This window comes from Ceratina calcarata, unplaced genomic scaffold (assembly GCF_001652005.2).
Source record: "Ceratina calcarata isolate Rehan_Ccalc_2016 unplaced genomic scaffold, ASM165200v1 scaffold86.2, whole genome shotgun sequence".
NCBI classification, from domain to species: Eukaryota; Metazoa; Arthropoda; class Insecta; order Hymenoptera; family Apidae; genus Ceratina; species Ceratina calcarata.
The window spans coordinates 147,498-165,654 of NW_017179946.1; the positions used below are offsets into that span (position 1 = coordinate 147,498).

Genomic DNA, 18,157 nt, shown 5'->3' on the forward strand with positions numbered 1-18,157 from the left:
TTTGCCGTTGCATTTACATAGCGTAATGATCTAGAGATAGTTTCATTCAACGCCCTTTTCATTTATTTGTTTTCATTTATTAATTGGGACTGTGGAATGGATCGTGTATATGCGTTTCCGGCAGAAGTAAATGTAGTACTTTATGTACAAAATTGCAGGCCAGGGAAAAGGAGAAAAGTGAGTGTATCATATGATTCTTAACGTTCCAACGCAAGTTCCGAGAAGCATACAGTGATTCAAGAAACGAGTGTACGGTATTTCGTAAGGGAACGATTACTCTCTACTGTAAGGATCTTCCATCGGGTTTCTGTGTTTTTTTTTTACTGTTCTCGTTCTGGACATGAACGCAGCAAGGTTAATTTTATTCAACGATTGTATCAATCTATTTCGTACATAGCGATACTTGGACAAGCTCGCGGCTTTGATGACGAGGCACGATCGCGGATCGACCGTCGAAAAATGACAATCGAATACGTGCGCATTTTGTTTGACACGTCCGAAGATACATTGTTACATTGCGGTGAATATTCATGGTTCGCCGTGTTATAGGAGAAGATTCCTCGAGCTCGAGGCCACCGGGTTTTTCGAGAACCGCCGCCGTTTGCGAACGGGATTTAAACGCTCGATTATTTCGCGGCAGTACCGCAAGATGGCGTAATCCATACGACGCTGCTTTTGACGTTCGTGTATGAGTTTTTTTTTTGGTTCCTTCTACTTTGAAAACGGCAGGAAGCAAAAATTGTTAGTACGGTGCTTAGACCTCGCTAGTCTGACTGAGGATGTGGTGGAAAGAGTTAAGTAAGACAGGAAAGAATCAACTGAAACGGATCACGGTTTCGAGTACATAGTACGCGAGACGCACGAGGTCCCGCGATTGGCCAGTTTATGAGACGACGATGGCTCCGTGAGGAGAGAACATGGCTGCGACGCAAGCCGAGAGCCAACAAAACGATGTGAAGCTGAACGAGTCCGTGAAATGTGCACAGAAACGTCCGCAAGTCGGTGGGAATAGTGCTAGTGTTAATACGAAACAGCAGCTGGATCCAGAGCCGGGTGATAAAGTGCCCCGGGGCGCGGCCCAGCTGCTTAAATATGTGAATCGCGGCGGGGACACGGGTTTCGAGATGAGTCAATACCGCGAGGACATTGGTGGACACACTGCCGGTGAAGTAAAATCGCCGAGAGAGGCTGGACAGGCTCCGCAGGAGTCTATCGGAAAGCAGGAGCCTCTCGACGCGCCCGGGCACCCGAACCATCCCGGACATCCGTTCACGTCGAACGTTATACGCGACTACCCGGAGGAGTATACCAACAAATCGAACGAGTTTCCCTCCAAGTCGTTGACCGATTATTCGGGCAAGCAGGTACCGGAATACGTGGGAAAACATGCAGACTTTCCGGGGAAACAGTTGGACTATCATGGTAAACACTTAATACATGAAAGTGAGAGAGTTCATCGGGCAGAAATGGAAGAACATTATGCAGCTTCCAAGATCGAATCGCGTGTGGCATACGTGGGTGCTACGCCTAGCAGTTTCCCGGGACAACCTAGGTTTCTGTCGGGCCAGAGCATATCCCAGGCTACGGGTCCTACTCCCACGTTGAATCAGTTACTGCAGGCATCCACGCCGGTGCACCGATTTCATGGGAACTATCCAGGAATGGGGCCAGAGCCTTATCAACAACCTTGGCCCATTCAGCGGCCACCGGTCGTCCCTCCGGTTTATCCGCAACCTGGTCAGAGGCCTCCGCAGACGGTGAGCAGAAGAGTTTACCATCTTCTCTCGTATGAGAAAGAGTAGCCTCGTCGATTGTGACGTACAGTAGTTGCCTTCGACAGTTTCTATACAGTTTCTTTTTTAAAAAATATGCTCTCTACCTTTCTAACGATCACGTTGTTGTTGATGTTGCACGAACAGGGGTCGCCAAGATTACACGCAGGGCCTGGAGGACCGAGTTCTCCGACTCCTATGCCATATCAACAATATACGCAACGTTATTCTTCTCCTGCGAGACCTCACGCACCGTACAGTCATCATCAGGTATACACGTCGTATACAGATTTTCAGTGTCAGTTGTTCTCGGTACTGATCAACTGTTTCCATCTTTCAGCTAAACTCATACAGTGCACAAACCAGCCATCCTTCCAGTCTGTACACGGAACAAAGGGGTTGGAACCAAGGTGGACCACCGAATCCACCACCGCCTCCGGCCAATCAAGTCAATCCTTCCAGTCAGTCACCGCAACGTGCTCTTTCGCAATCTCCGGCACCACCACCCTCTGCATCTCCACAGCCACAGTCGACTAGCCAATCTCAAGTACGTGCTGTACGAGTCACGATACCTTTTACCTTTTGCCTTCGACGTCGTTTCTACACGTACTAATGGACAAGAACGTTAGAACCTTCTTTGTTTAGTCGTGATTCAAGGTCGTATTGTTTGCGAATAGAAACAGAGGCGAATGAGATGAGTTTAAGTCGAACTCGAGCTGAGAAAGGCGAGACCATCTCGAAGGATAAGAAAAATCTTTTTTATTCGTCTTCGGTCGTATACACAAACACGACGTGTAACCAGTCTGTTTTTTGCTTACAGAGTTTTCACAACTTACAGCAACGATCAACAACACCAAATACTCAAGGAATAGATTCAGGGGTGAGTGAAAAATCTACCTATTCTACGTTACGTAACAGGCGTCCGTCTGAATTTCGTGAATAGTAGCATGCACGAAAATGATGCGAGCTCGCCGGTAATTAGAACGCGTACACGTTCCGATCCGTTTGCACGTTTCGCGTAAACGGATAAAGAAAGAAAAGTTCGCGTCTCGATCGTCGACGGTGATTTATTTCGATCTTAATTATAAGGCACATGCGCGCGGATGATACACGTGTGTGCACGTGTTATTGTTATTTCACGTTCGTGTTACGAACGCGCGGTGTAAAATCGGTGGTGGTCTGTCGGTCTGCAAGCGAACGATCCGAGGCGAGAAGAACCAGGCGGCCGGATTGTTACGCGGTCGTGAACGATAACCGGCGTTCGCAAAGCGAATTCTAATTTCATGTTGCATAAAGTGCCATTTGATCTTGGATACAGTGGACGGGAGTACTTGAATACTGGTGAAAAGAGCAAGCATGAGTGAGCGAAAGGGAGATCTCTCGAGTATAGGTTGCCTATCCGTAGGAGGGGCAGGGTGTGGGAAGTGGGGATGGAGAATAAGCGACTTGTAGAGTTCGATTAGGGCGCGAGTTGCGCGGCCGCTGGAGCCCCAGATATTAGCGACTTCCCCTTCCCTCCTTCTCTCGTTCCATCTTTCTCTCGCAACTCTCCTCCGTTTCTCTCTCGCCCCCTCCCCTCTCTCTCCCCTCCCTCTTCGCCGCCCATCGTTTTCCGAACGCACACGTTTTCGCGCGTATGCACACGCATGTGTATGCACGTATATTCTCTCTCCTTGATGTGTCCGACCTCTCGCTTTCTCCGAGGCTGCGGGGCGGGCTAGCGACGGTGATAGACGATCTGCGTGTGTGGCAAGGGTTACCTGAAAATGTAGGAGCGAGCGAGTGAGCGAGCGAGAACAAGCGCGCGATTCGCTCGGGACCGGTGGTAGGGAGAACCGAGTATCCGTGGTAGTTTTCTCCCCGCCATCGTCACTCGTGACGTTTTATATCGTTCAGCTATATTCGGTTCGTTAGATCATGCAACTGTCACTCTGCGACATGCTATCGAACTTCTCGTATTCCCATGACGCGGCTGAAAAGCGGCGAATATTTTAAACTGTTTAACGAACAATTCATTTTTGACGACACCGCGGCATGTTCGATCGAACGGTTTGCTCACGTCTAACGCCGCACGCAGAAGAATAGATACGAAACGTTTATTCGTTGCGAAATTGGTATTGCTCGATATCTCGCGGTTGGGTTCGGGCGAACCAATGCGATCGAGCGGTAGGTCAGTTAAATTTTCAATGACGTTTCACAAATATTCATTACGTTTATTATTTAAAACGATTATTGTCGTGGCGCCCTGTTCGTTTGCTCGCGATAGCGGTATTACGGCATCGGCAGATAAAAATATTGTTACATAATATTCTTTGTATCGCGACTCAATAATATGAATTTACTCGTGTCTTAGACGGGGATCTGCTTGTTGTGCAAGACGAGGGGAGCACGTTTTATTCGTCGAAAAGACCGGAGGAGTGTAAGGAAAGCTGAACCGAATTTTCGGAAATCATTGATTTTCTATGTTTATTTCTTTGGAACTTAGAATGACTAATTTACAGGTCGACGGTATGATCACTCTGACACTTATCTTTTAACGGTAGCCAATGGTCGTGGCTGGTTTCTAATCGGTCGATAGGATTTTCATTGAACTTCCTTCGACCGGGAACAAAGCGAAAAACAAACATTCGCTCCTCGCAGTTTAACTTTAAAGCAGTTTTCTTTCTCGCGTACTCTCTCGGGGTTTTTGGAGCACACGGGTACTCTTCGCCGGAGAACGTCGGGAACAGCCGACGGTTACCGAACGCTTGCCGCGCCACGAAAGAACGCCCTCCAACGAACAGCTAGACGCGAATTCTATAAACCGAAGTCACGGAACACATTTGATAAAAGGAATCAGACACACGTACTACGTATGTTCAGACGATTGATCGTCCGATTTTAACTTTGTTCGACGATCGAGGTCTCCGCGGGATAGCCAAATTCAGGATCGTATCGAAGGGTTGTACCCACGATACGAAACACAGAGAGAGAGAGAGAGAGAGAGAGATTGTGTGTTTGTGTGTGTGCGTGCGAGAGAGAGAGAGAGAGAGAGAGAGAGAGAGAGAGAGAGAGAGAGAGACTTATTGACACAACATGCGATGGTCGAACGAGAAGCACACGGTGAGCATCGGTTCTATAGGCGACAGGACAGGAATTATGCCCGTTTTCATGCGACTCCCGTCGAATCTCTGTCTCTCTTGATCGCACATGATCCAGTGTTGTCGCACGAGATTCCCGTAAAAAAACATGTGAATATCGTACTGGGAACACGAACGAGTCTACGGTGGGTTTTGTCGTCGTAGTGCTGCGCGGGGTAACGCCTCTCCTTCGATTCTCGCGTCATGCCGAGAGTCCTTGTGCTCCTCGACGCAGTACACGCAATACGTTCCGTGATACATCCGAGGAACTCTTCAATCGTCTTCTGTACGGATGAACTATCCACTGCTTGGTAGGTGTAACGACGTACTTTTTTCTTTCTTTCTTTCTCTTCCTTCGTTCCTCCCTCCGCTTCCTCTCCGTCCCCTGGGCTGTTCGCTCTCTGTCTCTCTCGCTCGTTCGCTCGCGCGCGCGCGACGTTCGCTCCGTCCCCGTCCTCATCCATTTATCCGTCTATCTTTCACCTATTGCCTCTGGTACGACTGCTGTCTTTCTCTGACTCTCGTTTCATCCATCCCTCTTTCTCTTTCCCTCCGCCACCCTTTATCCCTCCTCCTCCTCCTCCTCCTCCTGTGACCCCCTTCTCTCTTTTCTAGCGGACCCGCGCGCTCTCTCAATGTATCATTGTGGCGACCTGTGCGAAGTGTTACGTATAGATATGCGTGTGTGTACATTATACTCGCACACGAAAACACATGCACATGCAAAAGAATATCGCCTCGACGTGCGCGTGTGTATGACGTGTTATGTTGCATCCTACGATTAGGCAGCAGCGAGTGTGGCCGCGTGTGTCGAACGCATTTTCCAAACCGATTTTCTCGTGGCCGAGACATGACAACGAACAGAGCCTGTTTTCGTCTGCGAGAGAGTAACGCGAACGCGACGTTACGCATCGGAGAGTGGATGTTTTAAACCAGCCGAGCTCTGGTCTTTATTGTTAACCACTCAGCGTTACTCTCGTGTCAACGAAACGTGCGAAACCGTTCAGTAGATTGATTGAAATGTGACACCGCGTCGAAACGATCGTTTCAAAATATCTTCTGTTTACGTAATTTTCATTACACTCGTCGTTCACGATCCGCGTAAATAACATCGAATACTGTCACCGATGTCATCACGTAAACATTCCTGATTGGGGATGGATATCGAAGACAGTTCTGCTCGTCACGTGTAATCTTTGTGAAAGTATATCTTCTCGATCCCGTCGATGTTCCTACGTTCCTAAAATTGTATATTTTCACGTTTCAGGAATTATCTGGACAGAACAGTAACGATAGTTCGAATGGACCTGCCTGTCCAGGAACACCAAACTCACAGGGGATGAGACCAACCCCTTCCCCGACAGGATCTACAGGTTCTCGCTCGATGTCCCCTGCTGTCGGTTCGTACAATTTCATTGCAATGCTGCTTCAATCGCCGATCCTTCGGCCATTTGTCCCTGCGGAATTGATCTCTGATCTTCGATTTTGTACAGGCCAACAAAACGTTCAGATGCCTCCACGTCCGTCGAGCAGCCAGTCGGATGGTAGTGGACCAGCACGAATGAGTCATTCTCCTATGACAACTCAAGGTACACGCGATACACGTGAAACTTGTTCTCGTACTTAATCTCGTGTTTGGAAAATCTGACAGAAGGATACGAAACATTTTCAGGAGCATACCAGCAGCCGTTGGGTCCTTCGCCACACATGCACAGCTATAAGATGAACAACACCGGTCCCGGTGTTGTTCAACCAGGATCTGGTTCGGCTAGCCTCGGCGGGATAAATCCGATGGGTGGTGGTATGGGATACGCAGCTGGTGGAGCGGCTGCGGGTCAGCCTGGGGGTTATCACGGGCAGGGTACCTATCCACCTCCGCGCCCGCACGTGCAATTCTCGCAAGGCTATCCGTCGCCAGCCAATTCGCAACCACCGCCTAACAATCAATATCAGGCTCCTAACAGACCCAACAATTTGGTGCAATATCCTCCGTACACGGTAAGCGAACCGTTTCACTCCGTTCGTTCTTCTCTTCCGTCAGGTGACAGTGAGTGACGCGTCGTTTTGTTTCTTCTAGCATAAAATGGGATTCAACAGCGTACCACCGGGAATGCCACCTAGTCCGGGACCGCCTCAAGTTTACGGAGGTAGTAGTACAGCAGGTATGGTGCCACCAGGTACCCCTGGAGTGACTGTGATCGGTAATATGGGCCCGCCGGCGAGTTCCATGGGTCCACCACCACCATCGCCTAATCATGTCAGCAACCAGCCGCCGCCGACTAGCTCGGCTGTGCCGCATTTGCACACTCCCGCAGCCACGCCACCCCTCAATCACGAGGGAAGCCCGATGCCTCCGCCAAGTACCACTCCCAATTCACATCCCGCTTCGACACCGACACCGACCAGCCATAGTTCTGCAGATCTTACCACAGAAACCTCTAACGACAGTGGCATAACCACTACTGCTTCAGGTATATCCACTCATTTGTCGTGCTTCTTACTTCGCACTCGTGACTTGTTTCTGTGACGAGGTAGAGCACGTCGTTTAATTGAAAAATATTCGTCCCCGCAGGCACGTCAGCTATAAACGTCACCTCTACTTCGAGCGGCACCGTGACATCCGTGATAACCACCGGTCCCGACGGCACGTCTCTAGACGAAGGATCTCAACAGTCCACGTTGTCGAACGCGTCAGCTGGTCAGTATACCCGACGATATTTAAGAGAGCGCGTACCCAGTGTATTTAATCGTCGTACAATTCTTCTTTGACGCAGCTTCTGGAGAAGATCCGGCGTGTCCACCGAGGCCGAGGAAAGACATGATCGGATATCACAGCCATCCAACGACACCGCAGAGCACGGTCCCGTCGCCGGGCGCCGCGAGTATTAATTCGATACACGAAGAATACCCGGACATGAACAGTCCCGGTTGGCCACGTACTCCCGCTAGTCCTGTATGTATCTCGCCCGATCGTTCGAATCTTAAGACTCTGACATATAATGGTTTAATACTTTCGTATGTATTATCTGTACCTTTATATCGCATGTTTTCAATGTCTCTACGTCGAGATTTCTAAGAACGATATACGAATCAGGGTCAATGCGTTTTTTCTCTACGACAGTCTTTTGGATTTTTCAATATTTTATATATTTTACAGGTATTTAACAGTCATGTGCCTCAAGACCCATACAGATCTAAGGTTACTGTTTATTCACTATAAGTATTTATTATACCGTTGCACAACACACTATTCAACGTTGAATGCTTCGTGCTTCGTTTAGTCTCCAGATGCGTACCCTGCCATACTTAGCAAACATATCCTCTACAGATCGTTTTAACTCTTTTTCCGTTTCGACACCGACATCGAACCTTAACAGATGACATCCGTATTTTTCGTTTGCGGTAGTACATAGTGTCTAGTACACGTCTCGGTCTCCCTAACAAAATCATCGTCGTACAACATTTCGTGCACACGCCTGTTCACATAACGCGACGTCTCCTTGTTCGTTTGACCGAATCGAACACGGACACCGGAAAGTGAAATTGATGAACCATAGAAACGTTAAATTCCCCAATGTTAATTCGCTTTACGTGACTGCATGATACGTACCTCTCGTTCGATTACTGTCAAAGTAGAAAGGCAACACTTTCGCATGGGTTGTGGTATTACTAATTTCATTCTAAAATCTATGTACGTACGAATATAATTGTCGACTCATTGTAATTAATCAAACATAGATGAAGCGTTTAAAAGCGAGAAAAAGATGGCACGCGTCGAAGCGTGTGACGAGAGGTGAACCGGCGTATCCGATATTAACGCATTTTTCCTGACGATCATTTCAGAAACCAGACAGCTTAGCAAAGCTGTACGAGATGGACGATTCGATGGAACGGAGAACATGGCTGGACAAATTAGTTAACTTTATGGAAGAACGAAGATCACCAATTACCAGCTGTCCTACCATCTCCAAGAACCCCCTCGACTTATTTCGGCTATACCTCTACGTGAAGGAGAGGGGGGGCTTCATGGAGGTATGCAAGGTGCAGTGTAGTTCCATCTAGCCCTCGGTGTCTTTACAGTAGTTTTTTTTCATAATTCTATATGTGTTTTGTACTTGTATTACATACATACATACATACATACATTTTTTTTTTCTTTTTTGGATTTTCTTGTACACGATTTTGAGTGCCATGAAAAGCGATGATGACTCGAGCCATCTGTTCTCTTTTCCTTTTTGCTGGCACTATACGTTCATCAGTTTTCTTTTCTCTTTTTCTTGTTTTTTGTTTTACCAAACATTTTTGACGTATAACAATTGTGAAAACACGCTTGGTTTCTGTGTGCGCTGAATTGTGCATGAAATTCTATCTTACATCATACTTTTTGCTAGATAGTGTTCTTTTTACCTTTTGTACTGTTCATAAAATTACGACGAAGATAGGAAAAAGAGAACCAAGTTTTTTAACACGTCTTTTCTTGAAGTAGTCGTTCGACGTGTAAGGAAAACGCCCTGATCTACGAACCTTGGTGCTATATGGAATTATTCTAATAATCAGCGAAGAATAAACTTTTAATATCGATGTAATAACGGTAATTCGTTTCGATTGTACTCTTGTCTACTCGTCTTCACTTTTTCACGTTCTGCATGATCAGGAACCGCGAAGCAATTTATATATATATATATATATATATATGTGTGTGTGGGGGAGAACGTCGTTATCGTCGAACCGGTATTTGATTTCGTTTTAGATTTTAGTCGCCGTTCTTTACGTGTTCCATTATTTTTATTTGTCGAGATGCAGATTTTTGTCTGTTTGGATTCTCTACTCGGTAATGTGGACGGACGAACGAAAATTGATGGAAAAATTCACATTGACCTTCTATAGGTGACGAAGAACAAAACGTGGAAAGATATAGCCGGATTATTGGGCATCGGTGCGAGCAGCAGCGCGGCGTACACGCTGCGGAAACATTACACGAAACACTTGTTGGCGTACGAATGTCACTTTGACCGCGGCGGCGTGGATCCTCAGCCGATCATAAATCAAGTCGAAGCTGGCTCGAAGAAGAAAGCGTCGAAAGCGACTGCCTCCGTGCCCTCGCCGGGTAGGTCTTCTGAATGTCCCCGTCGTGGAACACCGTCCACGCTTAACGCATTACATCGTTCCCTATGTACAGGGTCTTCCAATTCGCAAGATTCCTTTCCTGCCGCTGGATCGAGCAATGCTTCTATGGACGGTTACGGAAGCTATCAGAGTGGATACACCGGCGGCACGCCTGGAGGACCGTCGTCGGAATATACACCTCCTCCTCCGAGACCGCCCAGTCAGAGCAACGCGTCTTCTCCGCACCAAGGTACGTACGCTTCTCTCGGTTTCCACTTAGATTCCACTACTTGATGAACTTGACTCGATAAAATGATCATTGTATAAAACTACTTTATTACCAAGCGTGTGAAAGAGGAATTGCGGTTGAGAGAATATGTTCTGGCAGGTGGTTTGAACCAGGGCGGGCAGAATGTCACGAATCCGTTCGACGACGGCGTGGGACGCCTTTTTCGCAAGTCGAACGCAACGCCCCACCCTGGTCCGCTACGAGGTCCAGGTACTTCTCTCTCACCCTTGTCTCCTTTCACAACATGCAACGAGATATTCATTTCATCATCCACACGCGTAGCTCTTTTGTGTTCGATTACATTCTTCTTCTTGTCGTGCATCACTTTTTCTTCTTATTCGTATAACGAGATACTTCTTGATCGCGGTCGAGATATAATTGCCGTTTCATCTTTCAAGGAATGCAACAAGGCAGTTACCAAAACACAGGTTCCTACCAAAACTACCCTCAGGATCAGTACATCCGGCCGCAAGGTAGCACGCTGTCCCAGCAAGGGGAGTTCAACCAGCCCTATTCGCCGAGGTCCCATTACTCACCTTACGTACCAGACGTTGACAGGTTAAAAGATTATTCCGTTTCGGAGCACGCGCACCGTGGAAGGACGAAGCGTAAACTTGGGGAATCTTACAGAGGATATCCTGGGGGGAACATGCCGCCGAGTAATGCCAGCGGACAGGACATGTACAATAGATACAGCAGTAGTCAGCAGCCTGCTAGTTACCCCACGGGGACACCGCCCAACGCGAGAAGTAACAGCTATCCATCTGCGCCGCAGGCGCATCCTGCCGCGGTACCGCAGCAGACGGCGACCAGTCAACCCTCTTCGCCCTCGCAGCCTACCGCTGCTTCGTCCTATTCGTGTCCTCAAGATTACTATCGACAGGAACAGGTAACTCTACTCTCGTGACCGATGCCGTTCGGCCCGAACGAAGTAGACAACGATTACTCGTGACAACAGTGATCGCGTGTAATTTATTACGTTCGTCGTTAAAGGGCGGATACGGGGCTCCCGGTGGAACACCGCTGTACGCGGCTGGCACGAACGCAAATAAGAACATGCCGCCGCCGCCGCCAGGTCCTAACCCGCCAAGGCGTCACCCAGATTTTGCCAAAGACCAACAGTATCCTCAGTACAACCAGCAACGACCAGCGTATCCGGGTAATTAAATTTTCGTGTCGGTCGAATGTGATGAGAAAATAAACGTGTGTCCTATAAAAGAAACGTCTGCGCGCATAGGATGGCCGAATACGAGTAATCAGTACAACAGCAGTAGTGGAAATAATAGGGTTCAGTATCCGACTCAACAGCCGCCAGCCCCGACGCCGCAGCAGCAACCGCAGCCGCCACCGCCGACACCACCGTCTGTCACCTCTGCACCTTCGCCAGGACTTCCTAGCAGTCAACAGTGGGGTAGTCAACAACCAAATAGAACCACGCCCCAGCCGACGCTAAACGCTATAGCTCATGCTCCTCCACCTTGGGATCATCGTTACTCGAATCAACCGTCCCCTCTGTATCCTGCACCCGGAAATCATCAGGTAATCATCATCGGTTTACTCTCGCCAAGTTTCCGTTCGTCTCGGATTCAATCTATCGTTCTCCCAACATGTTTTGCTCCGGCGAATTTACAGACACAGCTAGGCATAAACCCTATGATCAGCCAGCAGCCCACGTCGAAAAGAGAAATGACATTCCCTCCCGACAGCGTCGAAGCGGTGACTCCGCTTCTCTATAAACGGCGGAAACTGACACGTGCCGACGTAGCACCGGTGGAGGCTTGGCGGATCATGATGGCCCTGAGATCAGGCCTGTTGGCCGAAAGCTGTTGGGCGCTCGACGTACTAAATATTTTGTTATTCGACGATTCTTCTGTAAGTTTCGTCTCAAACTTCCATTTCTTTCCACTACTACTTCCATGCTCTTTCGTAACCGATTGTACAAGTAAAACATTAAACGATAACAAAACGAATTCTACAGGTAAGTTATTTCGGGTTGACACACTTGCCCGGGCTGTTGGATGTTCTGCTGGAACATTTTTCGCGTTCTTTGTCCGATATGTTCGAGCCACCAGCGAACGAGGAGGACCGATGGAACCAATCGGCGGACGGCCCGGAGGTAGACCTCGGCGCTGTGACGCGCCCCATCGATCCCGAGGATCGAACGAAGTTGCTCTCGTCCTCGAATTACACATTCCTGTCGAGGCGGGGCCGCCCGGTAAAAATCGTTCCCAGGGACGACGACATATTCGTTTTGGATTCGAGAAGAACTTGGGATCACCACCAAGAGTGCGAGTCGGAGACGGAGCCCTGGCAGGTGGACGCCAACACTACCAAGTACATAGTGACGTGTTTTCAATCTGAGATCGGTTCGGTACCGTTCGCGCGTCTCCTACGGGACGAAAAGCCGCCTCTGCTGCAAAAGGAGGTGGAGTGTACGGACTCGAAAGACGAAACCAAAGCGGATCCTGGTACGCTCGACGCGTCGGCCGGTTGCGGGCCCAAGACGAACGAGCCCGAAGAGAAGCCGAAGGAGACGAGCGAGAAGAAGCAGTTGGACAAGAAGAAGAAGACGAAAACGTTGAGCGACGTTCTGTCGAGGATTAAGAAGGAACCAGAGGAGATGAACGATCTTACGAGGGAGCTGTTCGAGAAGAAGAACGACGGGATCAAGAAGGAGTGCGACGCCGAGCCACCGAAGGTGATGAACAGCAACGTGGGCGGCGAGCAGTTCGCGGACGAATCCCGGCAGAGGACCGAGGATGAGCAGCCCCTCGTACCGACGCAGAACGGTCTGAACGACGCGACGAGTAACGCCGAGACTGCGGCGACGGTGAAGATGGTGGTGCAGGTGAAGGTCGAGATCGAGGAGCAGGAGTCGGTAGCGAAGGACGACGATAACAAGGAGGGACCAAGTTTAAGCATTAAAGATCCGGCGGGCACGCTGAAGAGGAGGCGGATAAGCGACTACGAGGACGAGAGTTACTCGAGAGACGAAGCGAGCTTGTACCTCGTTACCGAGACTCAGGACAACCTTGCCCGACGTTGCGTCTGTTTGTCGACAATTCTAAGGAATCTCACGTTCATCCCGGGTAACGAGGCCGAGTTTGCCAAGAACGTCACTTTCTTGAGCCTCCTCGGCAAGTTGCTGTTGCTGCACCACGAGCACCCGGTCAGGACGCAGAAGACGCGGAACTACGATCGCGAGGAGGACGCGGATTTCGCGGACTCGTGCAGCAGCCTGCAAGGCGAGAGCGAATGGTGGTGGGACTTTCTGCATCACATCAGAGAAAACGTGCTCGTCATGGCGGCGAACATCGCCGGTCACATGGATCTGAGTCAACACCCGGAGGAGATATCCCGGCCGGTGCTGGACGGCCTCCTGCATTGGGCGGTCTGTCCCGCCGCTCACGGCCAGGACCCGTTCCCGACGGTCAGCCCGAATTCTTCCCTCTCGCCGCAGCGACTGGCGCTCGAAGCTCTGTGCAAACTCTGCGTGACGGAGTGCAACGTGGACCTGGTGGTCGCCACGCCGCCGTACTCGAGACTCCAGAGACTGTGCTCGGTGCTGACCAGGCTACTGTGCCGTAGCGAGGAACAGGTGTTGCGCGAGTTCGGCGTCAATCTGCTCCATTTCCTCTCCGCGGCGGACAGCGGCGTGGCGCGAACGATCGCCCTGCAGACGCCATGCGTCGCGTTACTCGTGGCGTTCATCGAGCAGGCTGAGTCGTCGGCGCTAGGCGTTGCGAATCAACACGGATTGGCCGCGTTGCGCGACAATCCCGAGTCGATGGGCACCAGCTTGGACATGCTGCGTCGCGCGGCCGGCACGTTGCTGAACCTCGCCAGGCATCCTGACAACAGAACTCTGCTGTTACAGCACGAATCACGGTTACTAGCCTTGGTGATGAGCCAGATCCTGGATCAACAAGTGGCCGCGATCGTTGCGCGTGTATTGTTCCAGTGTTCCAGGGGCACGTAACTTTGTTTTATCGCGACGCACGGACGGAATACGATTGTTCAGTTTCTTTTGCCCCTGCTCGATCCGCGGGTGTTTGTTTCTTTCTCGCCCCTTTGTGCAACATGAAGAGGGGGATGTTATTACGATCAGTTATTCGTTTTCGAACAAGGGACACTGCGGGAAGGACAGCTTGTGAGAATGAAGCTGCCGCTGCCGCCGCCGCTGCCGCTGCCGCTGCTGTTGCCGCTGCTGCTGCTGCTGCTGCTGCTGTTGCTATTCATGTAAGGAATACTGGAGCGGGCGCGTGAGAGAGAGAGAGAGAGAGAGAGAGAGAGGAAGAATGAGCGGAGAAAATGTTAGGAAGGTAGTTAACGATAAATGAATGATCGAGAAAGATTATTAATAGAGAGAACGGCGACGGGAGAGAGAGAGAGAGAGATAGAGAAAGGATTATGGAAAACGCGGGATTCAGAGAGTGTGTAGAGAGAAGAACAAAGTGTCGATATAATGTAACGCCGCGTGGCTAACGCGGTTGTAGTTTTATATCGAATTAACAAAATGATAAAAAAAAACAAAGCAGAGAAGTAAGAAAGTTAATTATCGGTGTTAGCGAGTTGAGGTATACTGCGACGCGAGCACCGAATGAAACCACGCGTCTAGTATACCTTTACTGATTCGTGAATTGGAAATAATATCGATAGTGTAAGATATATTTCATAGTTAATGAAGCGGAGGGGGAGTAATGAGAAAAAGAGAACACGGACGACTGCGAACTGTGGACGGTGTGAAAACAAGTGGTAGAGAGAACGCGAAGAAACTCGGGAAAATTCGTGAAGATATTAGACGGGGTTATTGTAGTGATAGACGGGGGAAGACAGGGAGGGAATAAAGATTAAAAACGAACGAATAAATAATGATAACGGTGATGATGATGATGATGATGATGATGATGATGAGACAATGACGAAGAGGAGATAATAGTGGGAGACGGTGAGAGATCGATGAGACAAACGTTTTAGCAGCATAATAATATATAGAAGAGAACGAGTACCGAAATAAAGATTAATGGGGAAGTAATGAATGACGATTGAAGCAAAACTAAATGAAAAATGAAATCCTGTTTTGACGAACCTAAAAATGGTGCGATGTGGAACGATAATATCGGGTGACGATTATATATATAAATATTAACGATAATGTAATGCAAATTTTTATATTTGCATGTTTTGTGCTGTAATTAGCGAGTAATTAAGATATTTTGTAGATAACACACACTTCCATTGAATCTTATTCGAACCGCGCCGCGCCGTGTGTACAAGGGTGAGAGAAACGATGAGAGAGATTTTAAAAGAAAATGAAAAAAGCGTAAAGGGATTTAAAAATGAAACGATGATACAACGCGGCGCGAACGGCCACGGTGGTCTCCCTTTGCAAACAGACAACAAAAAAAAAAAGAATAATGTACGGGGATGAGAGAGAAGCAGGCCACCGAGAGTCTCGACTTTAGAAGCACAGGCAGAAACTAGAACTGAAGAAAGACATTGATAGAAGAGAGCGTGAGAGGGAGAAATCAGAGCGAGTGAGACAGTTTAACGAGCGAACGCGACGCGTGAAAGGACGAATGAGAGTGGAATGGATGACGGAAGAGAGAAGAAACGGACACAGAAAAGGGGAAGTGTCGAGGACAATTGAAAAATAGCGTGATCCCTTCGGTGTTCAGCGGCGAGCGAGGGAGAGAGGACGTGAATGGGGTTGCGTGAATGAACGTGAGAGGACCTGTGCGAATGCCTCTGCGAATGAACGGGTGAAGTAGAGACGAACAAAAGGACAGAGCGGAAACAAAAAGCGGAGAGAACGAGTCGGAAGGAAGAGAGGGAGAGATACAGGTGAGGAGACAATTTCAAGTTTGATTCGTCTTTTAAACGCACGTGTGCGTGTCGCGTGTGTCAGGGTGAGAAAGAGAGGAACGGGCGCGCGTTCATTTGGTACATAGCGCGCGCTTCCGGTCCCCGCGTGCGCGTCGAGAGAATTTCTTTTTGTCGCGTGTTGTACAATGACTGTATGAACGATAATCGAATGCATCGATCGTATGCACGAAGGATGGGGGTGTTGGTAGAAAACGGGGTGGGGAATAGTGTCTGTCAAAGAAAATGTAGAAGGAAAACAACGCTATATCCATGCATACACAAACACAGACACAGACACACATGCGTACACGTAAAATACATGGTAATAATGTAATATATGAGCTTACCAGAAAAAGGGAACGGTGAAAGGTCGAGAGCGAAGTATGCGAGCGATGGACGAGTGGCAGCTTTAAACACGCGTACCTCATCACGACAAACAGCGATCACGCTTCGGTGGAAAATTATCGGAATAGTATCTCGTGCATTTTTATTTTTCCTTTTGGGGTGGACTTCAGTTTATTTACTTACTATTATTTCTTAACTTGTAATTCATTTACTAGTTCATTTTTCCTTTCTTTGCGACTTCTTCTCGCACCGGAGAAGAATCCTTTGGATTAGCCGTAGCAGTAGTAGTAATAGTAATATATGTACGCAATTGTTTTCGTATACGTTCGACACCGTTGTGATCAAATTTGTGGAGAGCGATTTCGAAACGATGAAATGGATTGTGCGAGCGAAAGAGAGCGAGAGAGAGAGAGAGACACACACACACAGAGAGGCGACGAGTCCTGTAACGTAATCGATGGTAAGAACACAGAACGTTCGGATGATAGCTCTCGATCGTGGCGTTCAAGCGATTCTGATGAAACGTATTTATAATCGCGAAGCTCTTACGCTTACCAAAAGCGCGTATGTTATCGTAAACGAGAACGAAAAGCTACTAACAAGTACTATTCCCCCAGTTGTTAGCTTTTTGCACATATTTCGACGGTTTTTGCATATACATTTATCTAATGTAACTGAAAAAGAAGAATTACGGGAAAACGGAACCGCTGTCATTCGATCAATGTTCATCGAGGAGATGAAAAAGAAACAAAGAAACGAGCCGACAATTGAATATTCTCGACTTGGTCGTCGCACACCTTCCACCACGCCGGTACTTCCTTTTCTCATTTCGTAGAAACGGATTTCACACGAACACGAGACACGAGAGGCAAACGCAGTGTTTCGGTTTCGCTCATTAATCGTCGCACGTGGGAGAACGAAAAACGCGGTGTTTCGGTTTCGCTCTTGAATGGGTAGCACGTGACAAAAGAGAACGATCGGATTGTACTTTGCTCGACGGATAGAAGGGGAAAACTGAGTAAAACGATCGAGTAACATAGAAGACGAGACGAATAAGTTATGAAGAAGGAAAAGGAAAACAGAACACTTTCCCTGATCCCAGCTTCTCCCTGGCCCCAATGTATCCTACTCTATAGATATCTAAATACGTGTAGCTCTTAAATTATTTACTTTAGTTCGAGTGGAGATGCCTGTAAGTGTAATTTACTAAGACTTTTTGTAAATAAATTATGAAATAAACTAGACGTACTTTATCCAAATGACTATAATATGTAGATAATGTCTGACTCTCCGGATTGAAACGCGATTTAAATGGGTAGCCGATCGATGAGAGAGAGAGCGAGAGAGAGAGAGAGAGAGAGAGAGAGAAAGCGAGCGAGAGAGAGAGAGAGAGAGAGAGAGAGTATGGAAAAAAGTATATAATTATGTATATGAATATTTTAAATCTCGCGACGACGGACGCTGCTGATAGAAAAAAACAAAATTTCTATAACTATACGAAACGTTGAAGTATGAGACACGAGAAACCATTGTACTTGTAGGAGAAATGATAATGTTGCTTCTAGATATAGGTTTTCAATATAAACAAACAAGGAACTATACTGCGTTTGTCAGAGAATTTATTGTGCCTGACTATCTTAAATATTATACAATCATATCTT

At 48.1% G+C, this 18,157-nt stretch overlaps 1 protein-coding gene across 5 annotated transcripts; it reads left to right on the top strand.

The window, feature by feature from the left end:
- The first annotated feature begins 271 nt into the window (after positions 1-271).
- On the top strand, positions 272-18,097 carry osa (trithorax group protein osa). Of its 5 annotated transcripts, none has more exons than XM_018035041.2 (21): positions 272-1,757; positions 1,920-2,042; positions 2,113-2,319; positions 2,593-2,652; positions 6,159-6,291; positions 6,385-6,480; positions 6,564-6,889; positions 6,969-7,362; positions 7,464-7,589; positions 7,666-7,844; positions 8,049-8,090; positions 8,735-8,932; positions 9,779-9,998; positions 10,071-10,247; positions 10,386-10,496; positions 10,685-10,844; positions 10,917-11,175; positions 11,280-11,445; positions 11,524-11,825; positions 11,919-12,158; positions 12,265-18,097. In XM_018035041.2, the coding sequence occupies exons 1-21, from the start codon at positions 918-920 to the stop codon at positions 14,263-14,265; spliced, it is 6,360 nt and encodes a 2,119-aa protein (XP_017890530.1). In that variant the 5' UTR covers positions 272-917; the 3' UTR covers positions 14,266-18,097. The 5 variants fall into 5 exon arrangements, with proteins under 5 accessions (XP_017890530.1, XP_017890532.1, XP_017890531.1 ...); XM_018035043.2 differs by having other exon boundaries at positions 10,089-10,247; XM_018035042.2 differs by having other exon boundaries at positions 8,735-8,923.
- Positions 18,098-18,157: the final 60 nt, after the last annotated feature.